The sequence below is a fragment of the Eriocheir sinensis genome, chromosome 42 (genome assembly GCF_024679095.1).
Source record: "Eriocheir sinensis breed Jianghai 21 chromosome 42, ASM2467909v1, whole genome shotgun sequence".
NCBI classification, from domain to species: domain Eukaryota; kingdom Metazoa; phylum Arthropoda; class Malacostraca; order Decapoda; family Varunidae; genus Eriocheir; species Eriocheir sinensis.
Window position 1 is genome coordinate 8,485,045 of NC_066550.1, and position 25,884 is coordinate 8,510,928.

The 25,884-nt window shown below is 41.0% G+C and overlaps 2 protein-coding genes across 3 annotated transcripts; one reads left to right on the forward strand and one right to left on the reverse strand.

Annotated features, from left to right (window-relative positions):
• Positions 1–1,032: 1,032 nt before the first annotated feature.
• LOC127009910 (uncharacterized) lies at positions 1,033–11,673 on the reverse strand. Its single transcript, XM_050883437.1, has 6 exons — positions 11,251–11,673; positions 9,117–10,521; positions 8,183–8,325; positions 6,677–6,745; positions 3,876–4,031; positions 1,033–3,293 (listed from the first exon to the last, which is right to left on the reverse strand). Exons 2-6 carry the CDS (start codon positions 9,229–9,231, stop codon positions 2,148–2,150), a joined length of 1,629 nt encoding a protein of 542 aa, XP_050739394.1. The 5' UTR covers positions 9,232–10,521; positions 11,251–11,673; the 3' UTR covers positions 1,033–2,147.
• Positions 11,674–13,555: 1,882 nt separating this feature from the next.
• Positions 13,556–25,502, forward strand: LOC127009911 (eukaryotic translation initiation factor 3 subunit J-like). 2 transcript variants are annotated; one of them, XM_050883438.1, is made up of 8 exons: positions 13,560–13,618; positions 13,728–13,810; positions 17,305–17,319; positions 18,100–18,234; positions 19,395–19,578; positions 20,931–21,089; positions 22,244–22,380; positions 23,286–25,502. In XM_050883438.1, exons 1-8 carry the CDS (start codon positions 13,600–13,602, stop codon positions 23,331–23,333), a joined length of 780 nt encoding a protein of 259 aa, XP_050739395.1. In that variant the 5' UTR covers positions 13,560–13,599; the 3' UTR covers positions 23,334–25,502. The 2 variants fall into 2 exon arrangements, with proteins under 2 accessions (XP_050739396.1, XP_050739395.1); XM_050883439.1 differs by lacking the exon at positions 17,305–17,319 and having other exon boundaries at positions 13,556–13,618.
• Positions 25,503–25,884: the final 382 nt, after the last annotated feature.

Sequence of the window (25,884 nt, forward strand, 5' to 3'; positions counted from 1 at the left end):
GTCAGTGGTGTGCTGCCCAGCCTCTTGTCTGTGAGGTTCAGGTTCAATTCTAGGCCATGGTGTTGGTGTGTGTTGATATCATAAAATAAATGATTCCTGATGATTACCTGTGTGTCACTAAGAGAGAGAGAGAGAGAGAGAGAGAAATGGCTGTCACTCAAGTATGCTGATCACCAGTCCCAGCAAATCATATTCACTCTTTTCTGAAGCTCCACTAACAGCTGTCCTACAAACTATCTCAAAAATGGCTTACCATGAGAAAATACTGTCACCTTAATACCTCTGATTAATTGGCTGAGGGCTGTGACCTTTAATTCTCTCTTGATCAGATCTCTACACACCTCACCCCACACACACACACCAAAATTGGGATTCTTGAGGAGATATGCTTCAAATGAACTTTTGGTATGCATAATTCTCAACTTGGCCTTTCCACAAGATATGGTTAGAAAACGTGTTCTCCAATCAGGCAGATGCAGAATTTTTCAAGTAAAATTCATAATAGATTCCTTGTCTATTTCAAGGCTCTTTGGTGAAATGTTTAGTAATTTCATATCTGCTCTGATTTCAAAAAAATTCAAGCTTTTAATTTTAATTTTACTCTTTTCTTGAGATTTTGAAAAGGCTGCCCAGAAACCCAATCATATGAAAACAGGGCCAGCCAACACGAAGGCAAGGGAAGGCCTGGCCATAAATATATATAATGAGGAGTCGCAGTGCTTACTTTGCATTGCCTTAACCTGTCCTCTGAGACTGGCATGGATTTGGCCTTCACTGGTAGTCTGGTAACATATAGTCCCAGGTCTTTCTCTGCCTCTGTGGTGGATAGTGGAGTGTTTCCCATGTGGTATTGGTGTGCTGGATATCCCCTCCCAAGGTGCATGACTTTACATTTTTCTTCATTGAATTGTAACAGCCACTTTTTCTTCCATTCCTGTAGCTTGGTGATGTCTTCTGGTAGGACATCCGCAGTCAAGGGGTTAAACAATAAAGGTTCTGCAGGGGAAATCAGATGTACTTGAGACTTGCATGTATATATGAAAATAATTTATTCACCCTCCAAAAAGGACATGAATTAGATTAATTTGTTACATTTATATATGATAACAGTCACTTTTCAACTGATGAAGCAAAACAGTCACCTTATGACCTCCTCCTGCCTATGACTTGAACCCTTTCAAGAGAAGAGTATCAAGACACCTCTACACATAAAATTGACCTCCCTTCTGGCCTCTTGTTCTTTTTCCTGTTGCCGGAGCAGTGTCTGGCGGGCTTTTATATTGGATTTATTTTATGCCCTGAGGTGCCTACCGTACTGGGAAGAAAAAAAAAAAAAAAAAAAAATCCTTGCTCTTGAAGATTTGCTGATTTCCACGAGTCACACCATTACCACATCGTTCAGTAGGGTAATGCGAAGGAAACATTGTTTGGGTAATTTGAAAACATACAATGCTCTGCCTATTCTCAAATTGTCAAACAACAAAAATTCTAAAGCTCACTGTCATGTTTGCTCATCATATGCAGTGGACGCACACTGTGTGCCAGCCAGGGTGAAGGAGGCATCAGAAACAAATTTTTGAATCACCAAAACTCGACATTGTTGATCGTAGAAAATCCAGTGGAGGGACGACAGACATCCTGAGAATGTCACCCACACCAAGTCTTTGGACATTCAGGGTCTTTGTGCCATGTTCTAGTTGACACAGGTTTCAACTATGAGGAGCATTTGACTACCACTTGATATGAAAAAAGGAACATGCTGAGTGAGGAAAGCTGCTGCAGTTCATAAATATTATGCAGTGTTTCATGTAGTGTCACTGATGATAATGAGAAGCCCTTTACATGCTGCACATCATATGCCGTCATCAACAAGCAGTGTGGAGCTGATCTCCATGACAAGGCTGGCACACCAGGCACTGGCTGGAGGCATCCCAGACACCCTGAGGCCTAGACAACAGGCAGGCAAAGTGGAAGTGATCATCAGACACAAAATTGTGCGGGAAGTCAAGGCTGTGTAGTGAGCAGCTGGGCATTTGCCTTGGGCTAAAAAATTCATCTTACATTTGGGACAAATGTATTCATCCATCAGAATCAGTTCAATGCAGCTGTAGTGAATCCCCACCTGATGCCTACCACAAGGAATCTTTCTATATCACGTCACCACATACAGTTCTTATCTCCACTTTAGGAATTCTAATATCCTCTTCACCACCAGACAGCAGCATCCTCTTCATCACGGTGGTATTTCCTCCGTCACTGTTGGCCCTCCTCTTCCGTGGAGCGCTCACATGAAACTCTGCGTCATTGGGGGTCTGCAGCTGAACCTCGATCAGCTTGCACTGCAGGTCGTGGTGCAGCCCCTGGAGGTACTCGATATCTTTCAGCAGGTACACAGAGTCAATGATCTGCCGCAGCACCCGGGCACACTTGACGTGCAAACCTTGCCTTGTGGTCTTCCTCTTCCGCGGCAGCTTGACATAAATCTTCTCTGAACTGTCTGATGATGTATCGCTCAGGGCTGACGTGCCGTCGTCCAATACCACCTCGGGCACCAGATCCGGCTCCTCCATGACTTCTACCTCGTAACAATTCTGTGTGTCCGAGACAAAGAGAAGGTTGTCTCTGTAGGCGGCCGGCAGTCTGTGCCAGTTCCACTCAGGGTAATGTTCAAAGATGGCACAAAAATGCCTACAAGGGAGTTTGTACTTGTGAAAATCTCCACAAGTACAAAATGGATCGAGACTTTCACTGCCAAAGCTTACTCTGTATGTTTCTCCTTTAGTGGTCTTATCCCTCAGTCTGAACTCTCCCTCCCCAGCCATGATCATGTCCTCCTTGGAAATGTTGGACTTCATCCTCTTCACAATGTGGGCCACAACCTCCCTCGGCTGTTTTTTCAAGAAGTCTGGCAGCCTGTGGAATTCTGGCAGTTGCTGTTTGGACTTGTAACGAATCACAATTGGCTTAGTGTCTCCTCCTCCCTGAGTGAGTAGAGGAGCAGGTGGTTTTTGGTCTTTCTTCTGCGTCTCCTCGGCGAGGTATCTCAGAGTCTCCTGGTAATCTTCAGGGTGGCCCTTGAAGGTCTTGGCCTTGTGCATGAGGTTCCTTATATCCTTATCAAGAGGGTGAAAGCGCCGGCGAGAGGTGTCCTTCACCTCCTCATCCACAAAAACTTTGCTGACAAATTCGTTGATGTGCCTCTTGATGTCGCTCACTTTGCGAACACCGTCACGCACTAAGTTCAGAATTTCTTCCTTGATCAACGGGTCTGGCTTCTCCAGCATACCAGCGGCCTGAAGTGGAAATGACAGATACAGATAAAAAGGCAAAAAGGCAAATGAGTGTACAGCAGTGTTATGTGAACTACCTATGTGAAATTATGGGTGATAGAAACCTTCACATATAAGAAATTTTCATATTAGGGGCTGTATTGTATCTTCATATTTATGCCCTTGAACTGCTGCCTGTACTGAAAAGAAAAAGAAATATACAAAAGGCATATTGTAGGACATCCACCATTTCAGGTCAACAAAACACCCAAGTCTACACTAACTAAACACACCTGCTAACTAATTACACTCACCTACCTTGCCTACAACACAGAAATACCACGCCAAGAGTTAAATTTGGGTCCATCTTAAAACCAGGCAAAAAATCAACACATTTCTGCTTTTGGAATCTCATGGCAGGAAAGACGTGTGGACTGGACTAACAAAATGCCAAGATACTGTGCTTTTACTATCTTTACTTACTACTCTCACTACTTACCATACACTTACTATCTCTACTTACTATTAACTATTACTCTTACTACTTACCATACTCTGCTCTTACTATTTTTACGTACTATTTACTATTACTCTTACTGGACTTACTATGCCATGCAGGGGGTGGCCGTTGTGGTCTGATGGGTTAGGCAGCTCGGCGTAATATGCAATTTCCACTTTCAAACTATCGGGATCTTTCGACAGGGCCTTCCTCAGCTTCTGCATCTCTCGTCGTTTTCTGTAGGTCGAGGCGCCCCTCTCTACCTGCAGGGAAACGAGGGTGAAGGATTAGCTGTTTATCTTTAATGCCGTGTAAAGGTTCATCTTGTAGTTAGGTTAGAGGTGGTGTGAGGTGGAGGTTAACGGCAGTGAGGTTGTAAAAATTAGCCAGCCCTCCCAATCTGCAGAGAAACAAGAGTGAAGAATAAGCCGTTTGTCTCTAATGGTGTGTGAAGGTTCATTTTATAGTTAGGTTAGAGGTGGTGTGAGGTGGAGGTTAACGGCAGTGAGGTTGTAAAAATTAACCAGCTCTCCCAATCTGCAGGGATACAAGAGTGAAGATTTAGCTGTTTATCTGTAATGGTGTGTGAAGGTTCATCTTTTAGTTAGGTTAGAGGTGGTTTGGGGTAGAAATTAACCCCTCCACTACAATTGGCACAGCTTTGGCTTTCACTGGTAGCCTGGTAGCATATACTCCCAGGTGTTTCTCTGCCTCTGTGGTGGATAGTGGAGTGTTTCCCATGTGGTATTGGTGTGCTGGATATTCACTCCCATGGTGCAGGACTACATTTTTCTTCATTGAATTGTAGCAGCCACTTTCTGTTCCATTCCTGTAGCTTGATGTCTTCTGGTAGGAAATCCGCAGTCAAGGGGTTAACAGCAGTGAGGTTGTAAGAATTAGCCAGGTTCTCTGATGGTGCGTGATGGTTCAGTTTTTAGAGTTAGAGGAAGTTTGAGGTAGAGGTTAACAGCAGTGAGATTGTAAGAATTAGCCAGCTTCTCTGATGGTGTGTGATAGTTCAGTTTTTAGTTAGTTAGAAGTTTAATTAGCCAGCTTCTCTGATGGTGTGTGATGGTTCAGTTTTTAGAGTTAGAGGAAGTTTGAGGTAGAGGTTAACAGCAGTGAGGTTGTAAGAATTAGCCAGCTTCTCTGATGGTGTGTGATGGTTCAGTTTTTAGAGTTAGAGGAAGTTTGAGGTAGAGGTTAACAGCAGTGAGGTTGTAAGAATTAGCCAGCTTCTCTGATGGTGTGTGATGGTTCAGTTTTTAGAGTTAGAGGAAGTTTGAGGTAGAGGTTAACAGCAGTGAGGTTGTAAGGCACTAATATGTATAGGCATCATGTGGAAAAGTGTGGAATGTAAGCAGGGGGTGGAGTTGGGTATAAAAAATTCCACCAGAACACCTCTCCTCCCGAAATTGACCTATATTTCGGCCACTCCTCTAATTATTTATAGGAGCAATGAGTAGCGGACTTTTTTTCACATTTGTTACCTTTTTTATGCCCTTGAATGGACTCCTCTGCTGTAAAAAAAAAAAAAAAATAAATAAAAAAATCTCAAACTCAGACTTCAGGAGATTTTAAGGGTTGTGACTCTGACTTCGACTCCACCCCCGCTTCCCCTTCCCCTGTTCTGCAATATCAAAGCCAACCGCACCAGTAAGTCACAATAGCTCCTCTGTTTAGTGTCACAGTGTTCAGAGGTCAGTCTGTTCTGGGTGTGGAGACATAGGGGGGACATTCTGTCGAGTTAACATCCAAAACAAACTGGCCTCATCTAAACATCGTGACACTGAACAGAGTAGCTACAGCGTCACACATTCCACACATAACAACATGATACCTATATATCTTAGTGCTTTGCAAGGTGATGTTAGGAGGTTGGGGTCAGGGCACTGGAGTCAGGGTTGGGGCGCATAAGAACATAACCTATTTTTCCCTTTTGCTTCCAGTACATAATATAGGAAGCATACACTCCCTGGTATTCAGCACCCTGCCCTCCCTTACACACTTCAGGATAAAATATTGCGAGCCATATTCTTAACCCCTCCCTTGATTGCAGATTTCCTACCAGAAGACATCACCAAGCTACAGGAATGGAACAAAAAGTGGCTACTACAATTCAGTGAAGAAAAATGTAAAGTCCTGCACCTTGGGAGGGGATATCCAGCATACCAATACCACATGGGAAACGCTCCACTATCCACCACAGAGGCAGAGAAAGACCTGGGAGTATATGTTAACAGGCTACCAGTGAAAGATAAATCTGTGCCAATCGCAACAGATGGATTACCTAACCATTTTGGAGCCCAAGCACACATATTTGACAGGGCTTTCGTGGGAGTTGTGGGCATTTCCAAGGGCTTTTGGGGGAGTTGTGGGCATTTCCAAGGGCTTTCATGGGAGTTGTGGGCATTTCCAAGGGCTTTTGGGGGAATTGTGGGTATTTCCAAGGGCTTCTGAGGGAGTTGTGGGCATTTCCAAGGGCTTTTGGGGGAGTTGTGGGCATTTTCAAGGGCTTTTAGGGGAGTTGTGGGTATTTCCAAGGGCTTTTGGGGGAGTTGTGGGCATTTCCAAGGGCTTTCGGGGGAGTTGTGGGCATTTCCAAGGGCTTTCAGGGGAGTTGTGGGCATTTCCAAGGGCTTTCGGGGGAGTTGTGGGCATTTCCAAGGGCTTTCGGGGGAGCTGTGGGCATTTCCAAGAGTAGTTTTATGAGCCTTGAGGTAGTCTGACGAAGCCTCTGTACCATAAACGTGAAATGACCCTCATGAGAATATGTTTAATCTCTTTTTTGGCCTTTAGAAATAGCTTATGTGAGAGCTGGAAGCGTAAGAATATGGTCCGAGAGATAAATATTTGTATGAAAGCTGATGGACTAAGGCGGGATAAAGTCAGCGACAGATGCACTTACCCTGAACTCTGGAAACTTGACAACATGGCGGATGTGTATTTCGGCAGGACAACCCATTTTCTTCGATTTCTGAAAAGTTTAATCCTGCTTGTAACTGTGACCAGTGTTGCCAGATTTCCGTTCCTAGCCTATTTTATTTTCCGATTTCTAACCCAAAAACCGTCTCCTGCGCCCTGATAACTAGATTAATTAATAGTTCTCATTAAAATGGTTACTTACTGATGTCATTTTCTGGTAGTTAAGCGTCAGAGGTGTTCAAAATAGGATAAAAGCAAAGGGGTGGATAGAGTGAGCTGGCAACGCTGATTGTGACCATCATGAACCTAAAACAAAAAGAGCTATTCAAATCCTCTCCTACTAGTCACATCTCATACTAGACACCTCTCCACCCGAAATTGACCTCTCTTATGGCCACTCTTTACTTTCATCTTTTTTTTAGGAGCAGCGTTTAGCGGGCTTTTTTCTACATTTTTTTTTTTTTTTTTTATTCCCTTGAGCTGCTTCCTTTCTTGTAAAAAAAAAAAATAATAATAATAAAATGTTACATGTCATATTTCAATTGGTTTTCTAGCTGTGATAAAAATATAAAAACAGTAAAATAGGGTCTCATATTTTGGGGTGTCTTGTTCACTAGTCTGGAAAGAGGATCATTTTCAGCTCAAACCTCCAGGATGCTCCCCATGAAAGAGTACACTGGTGGGGGATATCCTGCAGGACATGTGCAGGAGGGCAAGGGTTTAGGGTGGGATTTGTCTGTAGGGTCGGCGAAAAAGGTATCGAACACCCATGGGTTGATGAAGTAGAATTTGAGCAAAATCGATAGACATGATGTTGTGTTGGTTCGGTTAGACTACATAACACCAAGTCAATAGATTTTGCTCATATTCTATTCAGTTGACCCATGGGTACTCAATGCCTTTTTTGCTAATGTTACATGCATCCTGGGGAACACTGGGGAAGGCAGAGGGTGCACCAGCTCTTGATACACATACGAGTACAATGCATGACACTCCTATTATCCAGAGAAGGGAGTTGCATCAAACATCAGGAAAAGCTATCAGGGGAAGTATTGAACACCCGTGGGCCGAGTGAAGAGAATTTGAGGGATTTAATAGACATAGGATCACATTCTTAAACATTCTGGCACCCAAGCTCACATATTTGAGGCTTTTGTAGGAGTTTTGGTCATTTCCAGGGGTAGTTTTATGACCCTGGTGGTGGTTCGACCCTTCCTCTGTACCATGAACCTAGCAAAACACTCATTAGGACCCGATCTCCTTTTGGCGTCTGGAAATGGTTGATGTGAGAGGCAGAAACGTCTGAGAATACTGATGATAGTGTTGTGTTGATTAGGTGGGTGCCAATAGCTACTCAACACTATTTAGTTATTCAAGTAAAAATGTGTTAATACTGTGTGCACTATAATATCGGATGTTTGCAATTCTCTTTTCAAAGGTTTAAAGATTATTAGTAATGTTAACAAAAAGTAAAGCAGATCCCACTTACCTGATCAAGCTTGGTCTTGTTCTTGGGTTTACCAAAATGGCAGCTTAAGTTTTTTCTGCCGAGGGAGAGGAAAGGAATCCCATCAGGCGGAACGGAAGGTATTTGCCAGAAGAGGCTGTTCTTGTGGCTCATGTTCCTCCAGTCTGGGAAAAGCAGTGATGATTATTAGTATTATCATTATTATTTTTACTATTATTATTATTATTATAGGAGGCAAATCAGGTAGAGAGGGAGGAGTGCGGACACTATAAGCCACCTGCAGCCCCCAAACACCTGAGATGCTGAGAAAGAGGAAATGAAAGGGAAAGCGACGAGAGGAGAAAGAGGATGAGAGAATACAGATTACTGACATGGAGGGACAGAGGGGTATGGAATATGGTAATAAATATCTTAAAATAAAAAACAAACAAACACATGGATAGAAACAAACCTAAACTAGCCCAACCTAAGCAAACCTAACATAACCCGCCACTGTCGATGATGCCCAGGACAGTCAGGGTGGCGGCTGCGGTCTGGGGTGAGGTTGGGTTAGGCTGAGAGTTTCTAACCATGTGCTACTTCATATTATGGTTATATGGCACATATTTTCACCCTTTAACCATAATATATGAAGGTGTGCAAGGTATTTTGAGTAGGTGGAGCTAAACTACATATTTAGCTTGATGGATAGTACTTTGTTGCCATGAAAATAGTGACCTAATCAAGAACAGTAACATACCAGCATTACAGTGATCGTCATAGTAACGTGTAAATTCTGAGTCGTGATTGAAATTGTGGAAAATGTTCAGTAATAATTTTGATCAAGAGAGGAAGAGACTTGTAGCCCGTCCAACCCCATTAGGGAAAATAAGGACATTAAATGAAGAGAAGTAGAAGAAAAAAGAAGAAAAGAGAAAAAGAGGACGCAGAAGAAGAAAAGATGAACAATAGTTACCTTCCACTCCAAACGACTTGTCCTTGGTCATGAAGACAAAATTGGACTTGGTTTCCCTCTCGTAGGCAACAATGCGGGCGTGGAGGGCAGCCTTGGTTGAGAAGGACTCCACCATGGCCCTCAACACACACCGAGGGACTACCAATGGGCTACTGAAGGGACTGGTAGTGAAGAAGAGTAGGTATGGGAGTAGATAGGGAACAGGGGAGGAGTAGTAGAGGAGAGGGGAGTAATAAGGAAAGGGGGGAGTGAGAAAGGGAGAACGCTAATTAATATACTGGCTGGCAATCACGAGTCCAGCATGTGATTAGACTGTGGGTGATTGACACTGACGGGAAGGTAATGATGAGAGGGAAGGAAGGGGAGAGAAGTGTGTGGGGAGGGAGGTAATGGAGTCTGTATTTCTTTGGATTAGGATAGACTGTTAGGTTAGATTAAATTGTTCACAGGTTAGGTTAGGTTGGGCGATAATGAGACGGAAGGAAAGGGAGACGATTGGACAAGGAGGAAGAGGAAGGTGACGGAGTTTGTGTTTCTTTGGGTTGGGATAGACTGTTAGGTTAGATTAAAATTACTCACAGGTTAGGTTAGGCAATAATGACATGGAAGGAAAGGGAGATAATTGGACAAGGAGGGGAGTGAAGGAGTTTGTATTTCTTTGGGTTAGGATAGATTATTAGGTTAGATTAAATTGTTCACCGGTTAGGTTAGGCAATAATGAGATGGAAGGAAAGGGAGATGATTGACCAAGGAGGTGATCGATGGTTACGGTGAACTAAACAACGAATAGATTAAATAGTTTACAGGTTAGGTTAGGTGATGATAATAGGGAAGGAAGTGATGAAGTTTGTGTTGTTCTGTGTAATTTTTAGGAGTCTTGGGGTGATGTCGAAAAGCTTGCTCTGTTAATTAGTTTAGTGTGCTATTATGAATGAGTATTGTTGAGGGAGGTTCTTTCAGTCACTTCTGTAGACCTCTAAAGCCTTCTACACCTTGATCTTCCTTCCTCATCTCCTTCAAATATATCTTCCCATTGTGCTGTATGTGAATGATTAGTGTTGAGGGAGGTTCTTTCAGTCACTTCTTCTTCTTCTGTAGACCTCTAAAGCCTTCTAAAACTTGATCTTCCTTCCTTCACGTCCTTCAACTATATCTTCAAGTGTAATGGGCGAGAGCTTGTAGAGTCTGGTAGGTTGGCAAGGTGTGTCCTGGTTATTATTGGTCTTTTTTCCTTGATATCCTGTAATCTTCTGTAGTTTCTTCTTCCTGTTCTAAAGCCTTGTACACTCTGATCTTCTTTCTTTATGCTCTCTAATTATATGTTTCCTGGTTATTACTGGTCTTCCCTCCTTGATGTCCTGTAATCTTCCATAGTTTCTTCTTCCTGTTCTAAAGCCTTGCACACCTTGAACTTCCTTCCCTGTGTCCTTTAATTTCGAGTGTAATGGACGAGAGCTTGCAGGCCTTGGTAGGTTGGCGAGGTGTTTCCTGGTTATTCTTGGTCTTCCTTCCTTGATATCCTGTAATCTTTCGTAGTTTCTTTTTCTAGTTCTCTAAAGCCTTGTACACTTTGATCTTCTTTCTTTATGCTCTCTAATTATATGTTTCCTGGTTATTACTGGTCTTCCCTCCTTGATATCCTGTAATGTTCCTGTTCTAAAGCCTTGTACACCTTGATCTTTCCTTTGTGTTGTCTTTATTCAGTGAGTGTAATGGGGCCGAGGCAGGGCCTGGGGGGGGTTGGTAGGTTGGCAAGGTGTTTCTTCTTCCTCCTTCCTCTTCCTATCTTTCGTAGTTTCTTTTTCTAGTTCTCTAAAGCCTTGCACACCTTGATCTTCCTTCCTTGTGTCCTTTAATTTCGAGTGTAATGGACGAGAGCTTGCAGGCCCTGGTAGGTTGGCAAGGTGTTTCGTGGTTATTCTTGGTCTTCCTTCCTTGATATCCTGTAATCTTTCGTAGTTTCTTTTTCTAGTTCTCTAAAGCCTTGCACACCTTGAACTTCCTTCCTTGTGTCCTTTAATTTCGAGTGTAATGGACGAGAGCTTGCAGGCCTTCGTGGTTATTCTTGGTCTTCCTTCCTTGCTATCCTGTAATCTTCCATAGTTTCTTCTTCCTGTTGAAAAGCCTTGCACACCTTGATCTTCCTTCCTTTAATTTCAAGTGTACATAATGGACGAGAGCTTGCAGGCCCTGGTAGGTTAGCAAGGTGCTTCGTGGTTATTCTTGGTCTTGTTTTCTTGTATCCTGTGATTATTTGTCTCTCGTAGCTTCTTCCTCTTCCTGTGTTGGTTGAGGAGTGTCACAGCCTCGCCTCTTCTTCTTCTTCTTCTTCGTGGGTGTTTTATGGGGCTATTTAGTCACACTGAGAGGAAGAGTCTTATCAATGGCAGTGTTTGTGTTGGTGGAGGGCTACACCATTAAAGTATATTGTCTCACTGGGCTACATGACTACACATACTTATGCATACGACTATTTTTTATCTTTTCCTCGCTATTTTTGTCTTTTCCCTGCTGTTTTTGGCTTTTCCTTGCTATTTTTGTCTTTTCCTTGCTATTTTTGGCTTTTCATTTTGGCTTTTCCTTGCTATTTTTGTCTTTTCCTTGCTGTTTTTTGTCTTTTCCTTGCTGTTTTTTGGCTTTTCCTCCCTATTTTCATCCTTTTCTTGATATTTTTTTTCTTTTTCTCCCTATTTTCATCTTTTTCCTGCTATTTCTTTATATTTTCTTTGCTACTTTTGTCTTTTCCTAGATTGATTGATTGATAGTTTATTGTTGCAGGTAAACAACAAGGGAGAAGGGAGGAACATGCCATCCCAACCCCCAGGCAGGACAGAGTGTGATTATACAACTATTAATACACGTGTAGGCAGCACCATGAAATTAAAAAGATACAATGGTAGGAAGGAAAGCACAACAAGGGAGGGGGCAGTACCTCCCCCTGGACAATAAGACAATAAAATGTGGGGACGGAGAACAAACATACTCTTATCCGTCTATTTTCATTGAAGAAGAAAAAAATAAATATTGTCACCTGCTAAATACGTATGTACGTGTATCCATTGGAGTGATTGGACCCATTATTTTTTTGGGGGGGGGTATTTCGTTGGGGATATATAAGTTTGATTAAATTCTAGCCTCAATACTCTATTAATCACAGCATACACCTATATATATAAGTAGTCTAAACAATAATTAATACACCCATCAATATAAAGTGCTATGTGCAAGGTAGCTATATACACAACTCAGTCTTCTTTACTTATTAATTGTCTTATATATACTTACTCAGTTATATACAAACCCCTATATACAGACCATGGCGTATACCTACAGATTTCAGCTCCCCCGTTCTATCCCTATGTGCTGGTACCCTTAGACGCTTTTGACTCACAACGACTAAATTAAGCTTTCCAAAGGCCATAAAGGAGAGTTCTAATTTGAGTGTTTCTTTAGGTTCACGATAGATTGATTGATTGATTGATTGATAGTTTATTGTTGCAGGTAAACGACAATTAAGGGAGAACAGGTCATAAAACTACCCCTGGAAATGACCCAAACTCTAACAAAGGCCTTGTCAAATTTATCTGGGAGCTATAATGTTTAAGAATACGACCTTAATTAACTGCCTATAACTTGTGCACATGGCCCGGGGTGATCACGATATCCTGCCTCCCCGCCAGGCGCCAACACGTGCAGGGGTCATATGATGTAACACTTGACCCTCCACGCTTATTCAGGGAACTTGCTTGGAAATTAACGTGTCCCAACTTTTTGCACAGAGGGGAGACAAAAATGTTTCTCAAATGTTTCCAAGCAGTCTGATTGATTGATAGTTTATTGTTGCAAGTAAACAACAAAAGAGAAGGGACGAGCATGCCATCCCAACTCCCAGACAGTACAGAGTGTGATTATACAACTAAGGATACATGTGGAAGTATATAGCAGCTAAAAAGATACAATGCAAACAGTCGGAAACACTTGGGAGACAATGTTTCCAAGCAAAGTTTCCTGAGTGGGCCTGGGGTTAAGTTTGATAAGTTTGATAAGTTGGCAGCACATATGTTACAGCTGCGCGTGGCCTCAGTGCTCATCTCCGTTGCATTGGCCCTTAATTAAGCCTGTGAACCTCAGAGATAAACTTGGGTCGGTCTTTTTATAGAATTATGCTACGGAACAAGTGAAGTTGAAATAAAGGAAATGTGTTCACAGTGTAGCAACTAAGTGTGTGTTGTGAAGTATAGAAGTGAATGAGTGATTGATTGATAGTTTATTGTTGCAAGTAAACAAGAAAGGAGAATTGTAGAGAAGTAACAAGGAGGACCTAAGAAACGATAGAAAGCGGAAGAGGTCAAAAGAGGAATAAGAAGAAAAATAAGGAGAATCATAAAACCTACCCAATCACGTCAAAACACAGCCAAGTAAATAAATCAGCCCCAAAAATAGGTGACCGTCCCTGGCTGAAGACGGTCCCTCGGTCGCCAACATGTCGGACGTCTCGTGGGGTGAGTGAGAGCCTGCTGCCGCACCAAATATCCCCGCCACGCGCCTCATATTAACCCCCGCGCCTCGCCACGCTGTAATATTAACTCATACACTCCGCTGCTTCCACAGATGACGACGACTTCGAGCCAGTGAAGGCCGCGCCCGTGCTGCCCTCAGACAAATGGGACGGGGAAGATGAGGACGACGTAAAAGTAAGTATGGTGTTCACGTCTTTCCTATTTTCCCCCTTTTCTTGCTATTTTTTTATCTTTTCCTCGCTATTTTTGTCTTTTCCTTGCTGTTTTTGGCTTTTTCTTGCTATTTTTTTATTTGCTTTTTTTGTCTTTTCCTTGCTGTTTTTTGTCTTTTTCTCCTTATTTTCATCCTTTTCTTGCTATTTTTTCTTTTCCTCGCTATTTTTGGCCTTTTCTCCTTATTTTCATCCTTTTCTTCCTATTTTTTATCTTTTCCTCGCTATTTTTGTCTTTTCCTTGCTGTTTTTGGCTTTTTCTCGCTATTTTTGGCTTTTTCTCCTTATTTTCATCCTTTTCTTCCTATTTTTTATCTTTTCCTCGCTATTTTTGTCTTTTCCTTGCTGTTTTTGGCTTTTTCTCGCTGTTTTTGGCTTTTCCTCCCTATTTTCATCCTTTTCTTGCTATTTTTTTGTCTTTTCCTTGCTATTTTTTCTTTTCCTTGCTGTTTTTGGCTTTTTCTTGCTATTTTTTTTCTTTTTTGTCTTTTCCTTGCTGTTTTTGGCTTTTTCTCCCAATTTTCATCCTTTTCTTGCTATTTTTTTTATCTTTTCCTCGCTATTTTTGTCTTTTCCTTGCTGTTTTTTGGCTTTTTCTTGGTATTTGCTGTTTTTTGTCTTTTCCTTGCTGTTTTCATCCTTTCCCTGCTATTTTCTACATTTACCTTTCTATTTTTGTCTTCCCTCCTATTTTCATCCTTTTCTTGCTATTTTTTATCTTTTATTTTTTTTATCTTACTTTTGTCTTTTCCTTGCTGTTCTTGTCTTTTCCTCGCTATTTTTGTCTTTTCCTTGCTGTTTTTGTCTTTTCCTTGGTATTTTTGTCTTTTCCTTGCTGTTTTTGTCTTTTCCTTGCTGTTTTCATCCTTTCCATTGCAATTTTATCCTTTTCATCCTTTTCTTACGGTTTTCATTCTTTTCTTGGAGTTTTCATCTTTTTTCTTGTTGATTTTATCCTATTCTCATTATTTTCATCCTTTTCTCATTATTTTCATCCTTTTTCATCCTTTCCTTGCTGTTATTGTCCTTTCCTTGTTGTTTTCATACTTTCCTTGCTATTTTCATCCTTTCCTTACACTATTTTATTCTTTTCTTTCTATTTTCATCCTTTCCTTGCTATATCTCCTTTTTTTGCTGTTATTGTTCTATTATAGCTGTTTTCATTGCTGTTTTTTGTCTTTTCCTTGCTGTTTTCATCCTTTCCCTGCTATTTTCTACATTTACCTTTCTATTTTTGTCTTCCCTCCTATTTTCATCCTTTTCTTGCTATTTTTTATCTTTTCCTTGCTACTTTTGTCTTTTCCTTGCTGTTTTTGTCTTTTCCTCGCTATTTTTGTCTTTTCCTTGCTGTTTTTGTCTTTTCCTCGCTATTTTTGTCTTTTCCTTGCTGTTTTTGTCTTTTCCTTGCTGTTTTCATCTTTTCCATTGCAATTTTATCCTTTTCATCCTTACAGTTTTCATTCTTTTCTTGGTGTTTTCATCTTTTTTCTTGTTGATTTTATCCTATTCTCATTATTTTCATCCTTTTTCATCCTTTCCTTGCTGTTATTGTCCTTTCCTTGTTGTTTTCATACTTTCCTTGCTATTTTCATACTTTCCTTACACTATTTTATTCTTTTCTTTCTATTTTCATCCTTTCCTTGCTATATATATCCTTTTTTTGCTGTTATTGTTCTATTATAGCTGTTTTCATTCTCTCCTCCCACCTCCAAGGCTTCTAAGGGCACTCCAGGGGTCAAGGGTCATGTGGAGTGGCCTTCCTTTCTCCCACTGGTCAAAGGGTGAAATAAGGTCAGGGTGGGAGCCTTAGTTTTCTCCTCCTTATGTTTTCTCTTCCTAATGTTTTCTATTCCTTAGTTTTCTCCTCCTCATGTTTTCTCTTCCTAATGTTTTCTATTCCTTAGTTTTCTCCTCCTTATGTTTTCTCTTTCTAATGTTTTCTATTCCTTCTCTTTTCTTTTCCTTCTGTTTGTCCTTATGGTTTCTTCTTCCTTTTGTTTTCTCCTTTCTTATTTTTTCTTTTCTTTGTTTATTTTCTTTTATATCTTCTTTTCCTTTTATTTTCTCTTGTGTTTTATCTTCCTTTCTCTAATTTTTTTTTTTCATATTTTTTTGTATGTCTTCAATTTGTGTTGGTCAAGGGTGTGGAAGGTCATGTTGGGTTTGTAATGTGACCTCTGTCCTGTCAAATGAGGTCAAAGAAGGGAAAGGGTTGAGGCGTTCTCTCTTTTTTTTTTTTTTTTTTTTTTTTTTACACATGTTGCCCAACCCATTCCCTTATTTATCATAGTTTATTATTATTATTTTTTTTCCCTCAGTTTATTTATTTATTCGGTAATTCTGCTTTGTTTTTCTTCTATTTTTTATTTTTATTTTTTATTTTTTATGCCCCTCAAAACTTGAGGACCAGGGGAGAATAATGTTTTGGGGTGGAGAAGAATTAGTAAAGACTGATTCATAATCTGTTGGAGGATCTTCCTCCCTTTCTCCTCTTCATCTTATTGTGTTACCTTTGCTAAGACATCAATCCCCTTCCCTTTACCCACTAAACAACCTAAAACTAAGTCAGTAGGTTTCAGGATGGTAAACCTTCTCTTTTCAGGGTGTTGATATTATGATTATAATTCTGAGGGACATAGTTATAAAGAATAGTTATTATCTACTTCATACTTGTAGAAGGTCAAGGGTTGTGCCTACTTTTTAAGAGGACCAATAGCAGTACTAAACTGAAGACATTGGAATAAAAATATGAAATAACAGTTTTGGAGAGAGAAGTCTAGAAGGTCAAGGGTTGTCTACTGAAGAGATCATGGCTTCAGTCACACTAGATTATAAAGATTATATAGATTATAAGGATTATAAAGACATATCAAAATAAAAAGCCTATGATAACAGTCTTTGAGAGATAAACTAAAGCAGTAAGAATAACGGAAAAATACACTGCAATCAACTAAAAACGTAACATTCCATTATAAAGAAGACTAGAGCCTCATTGACATAAAGAGTAACAGTTTTGAAGAGATAAAGTAAGGAAGAAAGAATGATAGGGAAAAAACAACCTACTAAAATTAAGTGCTTTCTTATATTTAACCCGGTAGCAGCGACGGGCCAAATTTGTGGCTTTACCGTGTAGCAGTGACGGACCAAATTTGTGCCATGGTTTAACCCCTCCAAAATATATGATACATAATCTGATGACAAATGCTTTGATATATATTATGAAATGGTTTGTGTGAGGGTTGATTTTTCTCGTTTTTCTCGTTTGGGGGGACCATTAAGAAACATGATCCCCGCTGCTACCGGGTTAACATTCCATTAACAATACAAAAAAAAAAAAAAAGCAATGTTGGAGGAAGGAAGGAAGGAAGTGACGGGAGTTAGACTTAAATTTGCAAACCATTACCGTGTTGCATGTGACTAATAATCATTCATTTGTGCATTCATTCTACTCACCAGTGTTCTGATACATGGGTAAGAGGTCAAGATGGGTCTGAGGTCATCTCACACCCCTCTCAAGTGTCCTTCAGTAGGTTGAGGTCAGGTCAGGAGCAGGCTGGGTCATGGGGGGGCTGTGGGGTAATAGGATGGGGTGCAGGGGGGGTGAGGGAAAGTTGAATATTTAGAGAAAGTTTGAAAGTTGAAGAAGAAACATTGAAGCATGGAAGAGCAGGCAACCAAAAGCCAGCTGGGATGTAATTATGATGATGACATTGTACATTGCTGGGGGAACTTTGTGAAACTAAGGGGGATTATTTGGTAAGTAAATGCCCAGATAAAATGAGAATAAAATGTCCCCCTCTGCCTCACCCCCTCTCTGAAACTAATGGTCATGTTAATTAATAGTTTGGCTTGCAATAACAAATATATAACCAGAATTCAATCTAGATAGAGATGATAATAATGATGATCATAAGAGAGAGAGAGAGAGAGAGAGAGAGAGAGAGAGAGAGAGAGAGAGAGAGAGAATGGAGTCAGTGTGTGATTTGGACAATGGAAAATAAACTAGCCATAACTAAGACAACATTGAAAATAAATAAATAAAAAAGAAAATGATAAGCTAAAGAGAGATAAAAATAGGAGGGAATGAGAACAATCTGGAGAGAGAGAGAGAGAGAGAGAGAGAGAGAGAGAGAGAGAGAGAGAGAGAGAGAGAATGAGAACAAACTAGAGAAAGAGAGAGAAAGAGCATGAATGAGAGTGAGCGAGATAGAGAAAACAAGCTAGAGAGACACGTGGGTTGGTTGCCGACAGGACAACTGGGATGACGAGGATGAAGAGAAGCCGGCCTCAACCACCACCACCACCACCGGCACCACCGCCACCACCACCACTGCACAAGCCAAGAAGAAAAAGAAGAAAATAGGCGACATTATAGCTGAGAAGGAGGTGAGAAGATTGCTCTGTTTAATTCATATCCTTTTTTTATTTTTATTTTTATTTTATTTTTACGTCTAGGCCTATTGCGCCAGTAGGCTTGCTTGAGGGGCCTGGATGGTATTCGGCCCCAGCCCGTCACGGCGCAGGCAAGTGTTTATAGTGGCGCCATCTTATCTTCCATAGCTTGTCTTCGTGATAGTTGTATTACATTCCACATCTCTGCCTCCCATACATAAAAATTTAGTCATTGAGGTAGATTGAAATAACTAAAAAGGCTGAGAAAGGAGGAAGTGACAGCGGCAGAGGATGATATCAATTTAAATTCCCTCCATATTGATATTTTTGTTTATCTGTTTTGTATCATGATTGGAAATGGGTTTATGATATTGGCGCTGATTCCAGGTAGATACTCAAAGGCTTAGGTTAGGTTTACTTTAGTATTAAAAAAGAATGGTTTAGATAAGAGTATGGGAATTAAAGTTATCATGATTGGAAATGGGTTTATGATATTGGCGCTGATTCCAGGTAGATACTCAAAGGTTTAGGTTAGGTTTACTTTAGTATTAAAAAAGAACGGTTTAGATAAGAGTATGGGAATTAAAGTTATCATGATTAAATGGGTTTATGATATTGGCGCTGATTCCAGGTAGATACTCAAAGGCTTAGGTTAGGTTTACTTTAGTATTAAAAAAGAACGGTTTAGATAAGAGTATGGGAATTAAATTTATCATGATTGGAAATGGGTTTATGATATTGGCGCTGATTCCAGGTAGATACTCAAAGGGTTAGGTTAGGTTTACTTTAGTATTAAAAAAGAACGGTTTAGATAAGAGTATGGGAATTTAAGTTATCATCCTTCAACCTTAATCCTACCTTGCCCTTGTCCCTGCTCCACCCCCACACCTCCCCTACACATCCTCACCCTTCTACCTTCCCCACTCTTCCTTCCCCAACACCTCTCCCCCTCCACCCCTTCTACCTTCTCAAATTTCCACCCATTTCCTACTCTCATCCACCTACACCCCGTCCATACACCTTCCCCACTTACCTCCCCTCACCCTCACTTACCTCCGCTCCATCACCCCTCTATCTTCTCCATCCACACTTCACCCATTCCCCACCCTGCTCCACCCACACCCCATCCATCCTCCTCCCTGCTGTACCCCCAGGCTAAGCAACACGAGGAAGCAGAACGGCGGCGGAGGGAGGCAGAGGAGCGCGCCGCAGGTCAGACAGCGGCGGGGAAATTGGCGGAGAAGTTGAGACTACAGAAGGTGCAGGAGGATGCTGATCTCCAACTGGCGTCCGAGCTGGTGGGGACTGGTGGCGGAGGTGGTGGTGGTGGTGAAGATGGTGGGTACTGGGGAGGAGGAAGGGGAGGGAGGGGTCGATAGGCTTGTTTTAAGGGGGTAGGGAAGGGGAATGATGGGTATTGTTAGGGAGGAAGGATATGGAGGGTTCTGGGGGAAGGAAGGGGAGGGAGGGGTCGATAGGCTTGTTTTAAGGGGGTAGGGGAAGGGGAATGATGGGGTATTGTTAGGGAGGAAGGATATGGAGGGTTCTGGGGGGAAGGAAGGGAAGGGAGGGGTCAATAGACTTGTTTTAAAGGGGAATGGGAATGATGGGCTTATGTTGGGGAAGGGGGATATGGTGGGTGCTGGGGGGAGGGACAAGGTATATAGTTGGTGCTGGAGGAAGGAGGGATGGGAGGTAGACAGGTTTGTGTTCAGGGATTGAGTTAGTTGGTATATGGAAGAGGATTGATAGTAATTTAAAAGGTTAGTGTTTGGGGTGCATGGGAAGTGGGGGAAGGGAATATGGAGGAGATTGCTAGGTTTTTGTCTTATGAGTATTAGGAAGTAAGTTAAAGAAAGTGGAATAGGAAGAGGGATTGATATATTAGGTTTTTGAGGTGTTCAGAAGAAGGGGAAGGGAAAAAGAAGCAATGGAGAGGAAAGTGACAGATAGGTTGATATTGTGAGGTTGTAAAGTGTGGTGAAGAAAGAGAAGGGGGAGGAGTGCATAGGCTCCTGCTAATTTGGTTGGGAATGGGGTACAGTGGGTGAAAGGAAGGGAATTGATTGGTAAATGTTGGATGGATAGAGGGGTGTGGAGTCAGCTACTTTTGGCTGGAGTCAGAGTCGGTTAAAATACCCCCAACTCCGACTCCTTGACGTAATCATATATCGTGTGATGTAGTTGTGGTTTTTTTCTTTTACATTATCTGGATGTTGTCTATATAGAGTACACGTAATTTGGATGTAAATACATGTAAGAAGAAGGACCTCAAGAGAGTCTACCGGCACTACAGGCAGCATCTAAAAAATAAAAATAAATAAATAAATAAAAGAATTGCAATAGAGGAGTCGGAATCGGATCGCAACTTTAAAATTTCACGGAGTCGGAAAATTTTAACTCCGCCTCCACACCCCTGGATGGATATGATGATGGGGGTGTTTGAGATGAAGTTGAGGAGGAAGAGGGAAGAGGTGGGGACGAGAGGCATAGAATGGTAAGAGGGAAGGTGGTGGTGATAGAGGTTAAGGAGGTAAAGGAAAGGTAGAGAGGGTGATTATGATGAAGGATGTAGAGGATGTGAGGAATAAATTAATTAGAAGTGGCGATAGAAATGAAAAAACAAATCAACAAAAAAAACGGAACAAACCCAACTTACACCTCCTCCTTCCCTTCTCTTGCCCCTACAGACCCGAGACTGCTGGAAGTTGTCGACCTGAACACCACGGAGGGTCTGTCCTTGCTGCGGCGCGTGGTGGTGTCCAAGGTGAGGGCTACGGACAGGCTGGAGAAGCGGCCGGCCTTTGTCACCTTTGTGGAGGACATCACGCGGGACCTCTGCCAGAACTGTGAGTTTGGGGAAGGGGAAGGGGAAGGGGGGTGGTGTATGTGTGTGTGTGTGTCTGTGTGTGATGCTGGGAGTGTCGATATTGAGTCTTGGTGCTCTGCCGGAACTGTGAGTGTTGGGGAAGGGGGTGATGGGTGTGTGTGGCTTTGTGTTTGTGTGTGTGATGCTGGGAGTGTTTAGTGAGTCTTGGTGATCCTTTTCCAGAACTGTGAGTGTTGGGAAAGGGGGGTGATGGGTGTGTGTGGCTTTGTGTTTGTGTGTGTGATGCTGGGAGTGTTTAGTGAGTCTTGGTGATCCTTTTCCAGAACTGTGAGTGTTAGGAAAGGGGGGGTGGTGGGTGTGTGGCTGTGTGTTTGTGTGTGTGTTGCTGGGAGTGTTTAGTGAGTCTTGGTGATCCTTTTCCAGAACTGTGAGTGTTAGGAAAGGGGGGGTGGTGGGTGTGTGGCTGTGTGTTTGTGTGTGTGTTGCTGGGAGTGTTTAGTGAGTCTTGGTGATCCTCTGCCAGAACTGTGGGTGTGTGGTCTTTGATATTTAGTTAGGGAGCTTACCAACCCACTGTGCTGAACTGTGAAACTGGCCCATAGATGTAAGTGTGGAGCTGTAGCCTTTGTAATGAAGTTATTTTATTTTATTTTTGTCCTGGTTCATTTTTTCTTTATACTCTTTTTTTTTTTTTCCCTCCAGTTATATTTTGATGGAAGTCCATTTTCATTTATTTTCTTCTTTAGTACGGTATAGTTTTGTTGATTGCTGCATAGGTCTGACTCCTCTTGATTTCTTCTCCTTAATCCTTTGTTTCTTCTCTTTTTTTCTACATTTGATACATGTCCTTTTTTATTTTGTTTTTCTGTTTCTCCTTGTGACCTATTTCACTTTGAATTGCTTCTTAGGTATGCACATTCCCATATGCTTCTTTTTCTCATGTCATTCAACTCACTCATCATCCTTTCCTATCACTCATTCACCTCCCTTTCCACATACCCATCACTTCCGTAAACACTCAACTCTCTCATTACCTCTTCCTTTTATCCTATCACATCCTCTTCTTCTCCACACATCCGTCACACTTTCCCAAACATCCATTTCATCCATCACCCCTTCCACTCATTCTTTCCCAACCACCCACTCACCCATCACCTTTGCCTGCCCCCATAGTGGAGATGGATGAGGTGAAGCGGGTGACAGCCGTCCTGAACACACTGTACAACGAAAAGATGCGCGCCAGCAAGCCCAAGAATAAGAAGAAGCAGACGGGCAAGGCCAAGCTAAACGTGGGCTCGGGGGCGATTGCGGTGAGTTGAGGGGTGGGGGGGGGCTGGAGGTGTGGGTATGGGTATGGGGGGGTATTTGTGTTAACCCGGTAGCTGCGGGGATCATGTTTCTTAAAGGACCCTCTAAGCGAGAAAAATGAGGAAAAAATCATCACACGCAAAACATTTCATAATATATATAAATGCATTTGTGATCAGTTTATGCATCATCTATTTTGGGGGGGTTATATCATGGCAAAAATTTGGCCTGTCGTTGGTACACGGTAAAGCCCCAAATTTGGCCCGTCACTGCTACCAGGTTATGAAAGTATACTCAGATGCTTTTTTTTTCTCTGTAGGTAAAAATGTATTGCGATAGGTGTTAGAAAGTGTTTATTTAATTGTATATTTTCCACATTAGGTGAAAATATATTAAGAGATGTAAAAATAGCTGATATATAGTGAAGCTTTTACCATATCAGTTTTGCTTATGTCAATGTTGCTGGAGTTAGCCTTTTTTTTTTTTTCTGTAACCCAAGACTTGCAATTTTTTTTCTTGCTATCTCTTAACTGTACATAACTTTCCTTTTTTGTTGCCTAACTGAACCTTCCTTTACCTAATACAGTCATCACTCAAATAGTACAGTTTCCAATAGTACGGTTTTGGTTTTATACGGATTGTCGTGCGCGTGGGTGGCAGTCTGGTAGAACAGTGTTGCCACTTACGCCATGGCTACTTGGTGCGACGAGCGGGAACTTTAAAAATCCTAAAAAACTCTTCTATGACAGTCCGTATAAAACTGAAACCGTACTTAAAAATCCTAAAAAACTCTTCTATGACAGTCCGTATAAAACTGAAACCGTACTATTGGAAACCATACTATTTGAGGGACGACTGTATTGTGTCGTAACTTAAACTAACCTTTTTTCTCTTTTTCTCTCCGCAGGACGACTACAGCAATGACTTCGGGGCTGAATATGAAGACTTTATATAGTGCAGAGTGATTCTAGTGGCTGTTTATTGTTTGCAAGCCTTCCTTAGCCTAATACGCCTCCTCATACTCTTCCTCTTCCTCATACTTTTCCTCCTCCTTGTTCCTCTCCTTGATCATCTTTGTTCTTCCATTATCATTGTCTCATTTTTCTCCTCTTCATCTCTCTCTCCTTATCTTCATCTCTTTGCTCATGGTTCCTTGTGTTCTCCCTCATTGCTTTCTTCCTCCTCGACCTCATCTTCTTTATTGTGATTCATATTATTATTATCATTATTATTATTGTGGTTATGATTCCTTTTTCTTTTTCATGAGGTTATTATTATTATTATCATTATTATTATTATTATTTTTATTTGGTTTTCTTCTCTTCTTATCTCTTGAGGAATGGGCAGTTATTTCCTCCTTCTTTTCTCTCCTCTTGAATTGGGTTTTATGGCTTTGTGCATGGCTGCTTTTTGTATCACCTGAGAGAGAGAGAGAGAGAGAGAGAGAGAGAGAGAGAGAGAGAGAGGACAGCTGGTTGGTATCTTTATTAGTTTTCTGTTTTAATTTACTCCTTTCTCCTCTTCCTCTTATCTCCTCCTCCTCTTATCTCCTCCTCCTTTACCTCCTCTTTCCTCTCCCTTCCTTTCATCTCCTGTTTCTTCCTCCATCCTGTTTCTTTCTCTCCCTTTTCCTCTTATCTCCTGTTTCTTCCTCCATTCCCTTTTCCATCCTGTTTCTTTCTCTCCCTTTTCCTCGTATCTCCTGTTTCTTCCTCTCCCTTTTCTTCCCATCTCCGGTTTCTTCCTCCAATCCCTTTTTCCATCCTGTTTCTTTCTCTCCCTTTTCCTCCAATCCCCTGTTTCTTCCTCCATTCCCTCTTCTTCTTTTTCCTCCTTTTCTTGTCACAAAATTCCGGTGTGATTGAATTTACTCATAATAAAATTGCAGCTCAGTGACTGGTATTTAAATTATCTTATTTTTTATATTTGAATTATATATATATAGACTCCTGGTGCAGTTTCTTGTATATTTTTGTTATTATTTTTCTTTATTCTCCCTTTGTCTTCATTTTCCACTTTTATTTATTTATTATTATTTTTTTTTTCAAGAATGTACTCTATTCCACTTTTTTTTCTTCCAGTCTTTTTCTCTCGTCTTCTTCTCTAGCTTTTCTCCTTTCTTATTTTCTTTTCTATCTCCTACTCCTTTCTCTTACCTTGTCTTTTTTCCTCCTCCTCCTCCCTTTCTTCCTAACTGTCTCTTACTTCCATTCTTTATCTTATCACCTTTCTTCCTCTCTCCTTCCTTCCTTTCTTCCTAACTTTATCTTGCCTCCTTTCTTTCTGTCTCTCTCCTTCCTTTCTTTCTTCCTATTCTCTTATCCTCTATCTTTCTGTCTTATCCCTTTCTTCCTTTCTAGCCTCTTATCCTATTCCTTTCTTTCTTTCCTTTCTTTCTCTATTTCCTTCCTTCCCTTTTTTTTTAATCCGACAATTCAAATTTCTTGTTGCGTTTTTGGTGCTGCTGTCACGGCTTTTTGTTTGTCTGTCTGTGTTGGTTGCTCTGTCCATTGGTCTGCTTGTCTGTCTGTCTGTTTTCATACATACAACTTGTGGCCTTAATAAGCGATGTGTTTCTCTCTCTCTCTCTCTCTCTCTCTCTCTCTCTCTCTCTCTCTCTCTCTCTCTCTTGGCTTTCATCTTAATTCTTGTTTATTGTTCATTTTAATTCTCTCTTTCTCTATCATCTATCTAGCTCACGGTCTCTCGCTCACACACACACACGCACACACACACACACATGCGCTCATAATTACAGCAACATTAAAATTTAAATCAGAAAATGTCCTATAAACAATAACAGCAAAAAACAACAGTTGGTCAGAAAAAAATAAATAAACACTGCAAGAAAACGATAGTAGTATGTATAGACCTTTTTTTTAATCCCAAGAAGAAAAAATACTTATAATAATAATGATAATAAGCAATGACGTTCGGGAAAAAAGTGTACAATGGTAATAATTTAATCAAGCGACACACAGCTATTTTATGTTTACTTCTATTAATCTGCATCACGACAACTAGCTGCTATTATCTGGTTTTACTATTATTATTATTATTACTATTATTGTTATCATCACGCCCATACTACTGTACTACTAATAAAATGCTGTGTTTGTTAAGCCATCTGTGTTTTTATAGTCAAAGGAAACACCTAAGTTATAAAAGGTGTGAAGACTAGGTTAAAAAAGTCCCATATTCGGGTTGGGATGGCATGTTCCTCCCTTCTCCTTTGTTGTTTACTTGTAACAATAAACTATCAATCAATTGGTACAACTATGACTAGGAATTTATATTTATACTTATATGTCTTTATATAGTTATACGTGAGGACTGATGAAGGGATGTGGGAGCGGTGAGAAGCGGGCATTTTTTTTTCTACACTTTGTTGCCCTTGAAGAAAAAGATGAAGGAAAGGAAGAGAGAGGAGGTTGAGACAAGCAGTGAAGAACAGAGAGAAAAACTAAAAAAAAATAGGAAAAAAGTCCATTAGCTTATAAAAAATA

What these genes read in the sequence shown, in the direction of transcription:
- LOC127009910 (XM_050883437.1), bottom strand. Translation starts at nt 9,231, where the DNA reads ATGGTGGAGTCCTTCTCAACCAAGGCTGCCCTCCACGCCCGCATTGTT. An exon ending in CAAGTCGTTTGGAGTGGAAG is followed by an intron (nt 8,326 to 9,116) that starts GTAACTATTGTT and finishes TGCTTTTCCCAG; the next exon opens with ACTGGAGGAACATGAGCCAC. An exon ending in TCAAGTTTCCAGAGTTCAGG is followed by an intron (nt 4,032 to 6,676) that starts GTAAGTGCATCT and finishes GTTTCCCTGCAG; the next exon opens with GTAGAGAGGGGCGCCTCGAC.
- LOC127009911 (XM_050883438.1), top strand. An exon ending in ACATTATAGCTGAGAAGGAG is followed by an intron (nt 18,235 to 19,394) that starts GTGAGAAGATTG and finishes CTGTACCCCCAG; the next exon opens with GCTAAGCAACACGAGGAAGC. An exon ending in TGGTGGTGGTGGTGAAGATG is followed by an intron (nt 19,579 to 20,930) that starts GTGGGTACTGGG and finishes TTGCCCCTACAG; the next exon opens with ACCCGAGACTGCTGGAAGTT.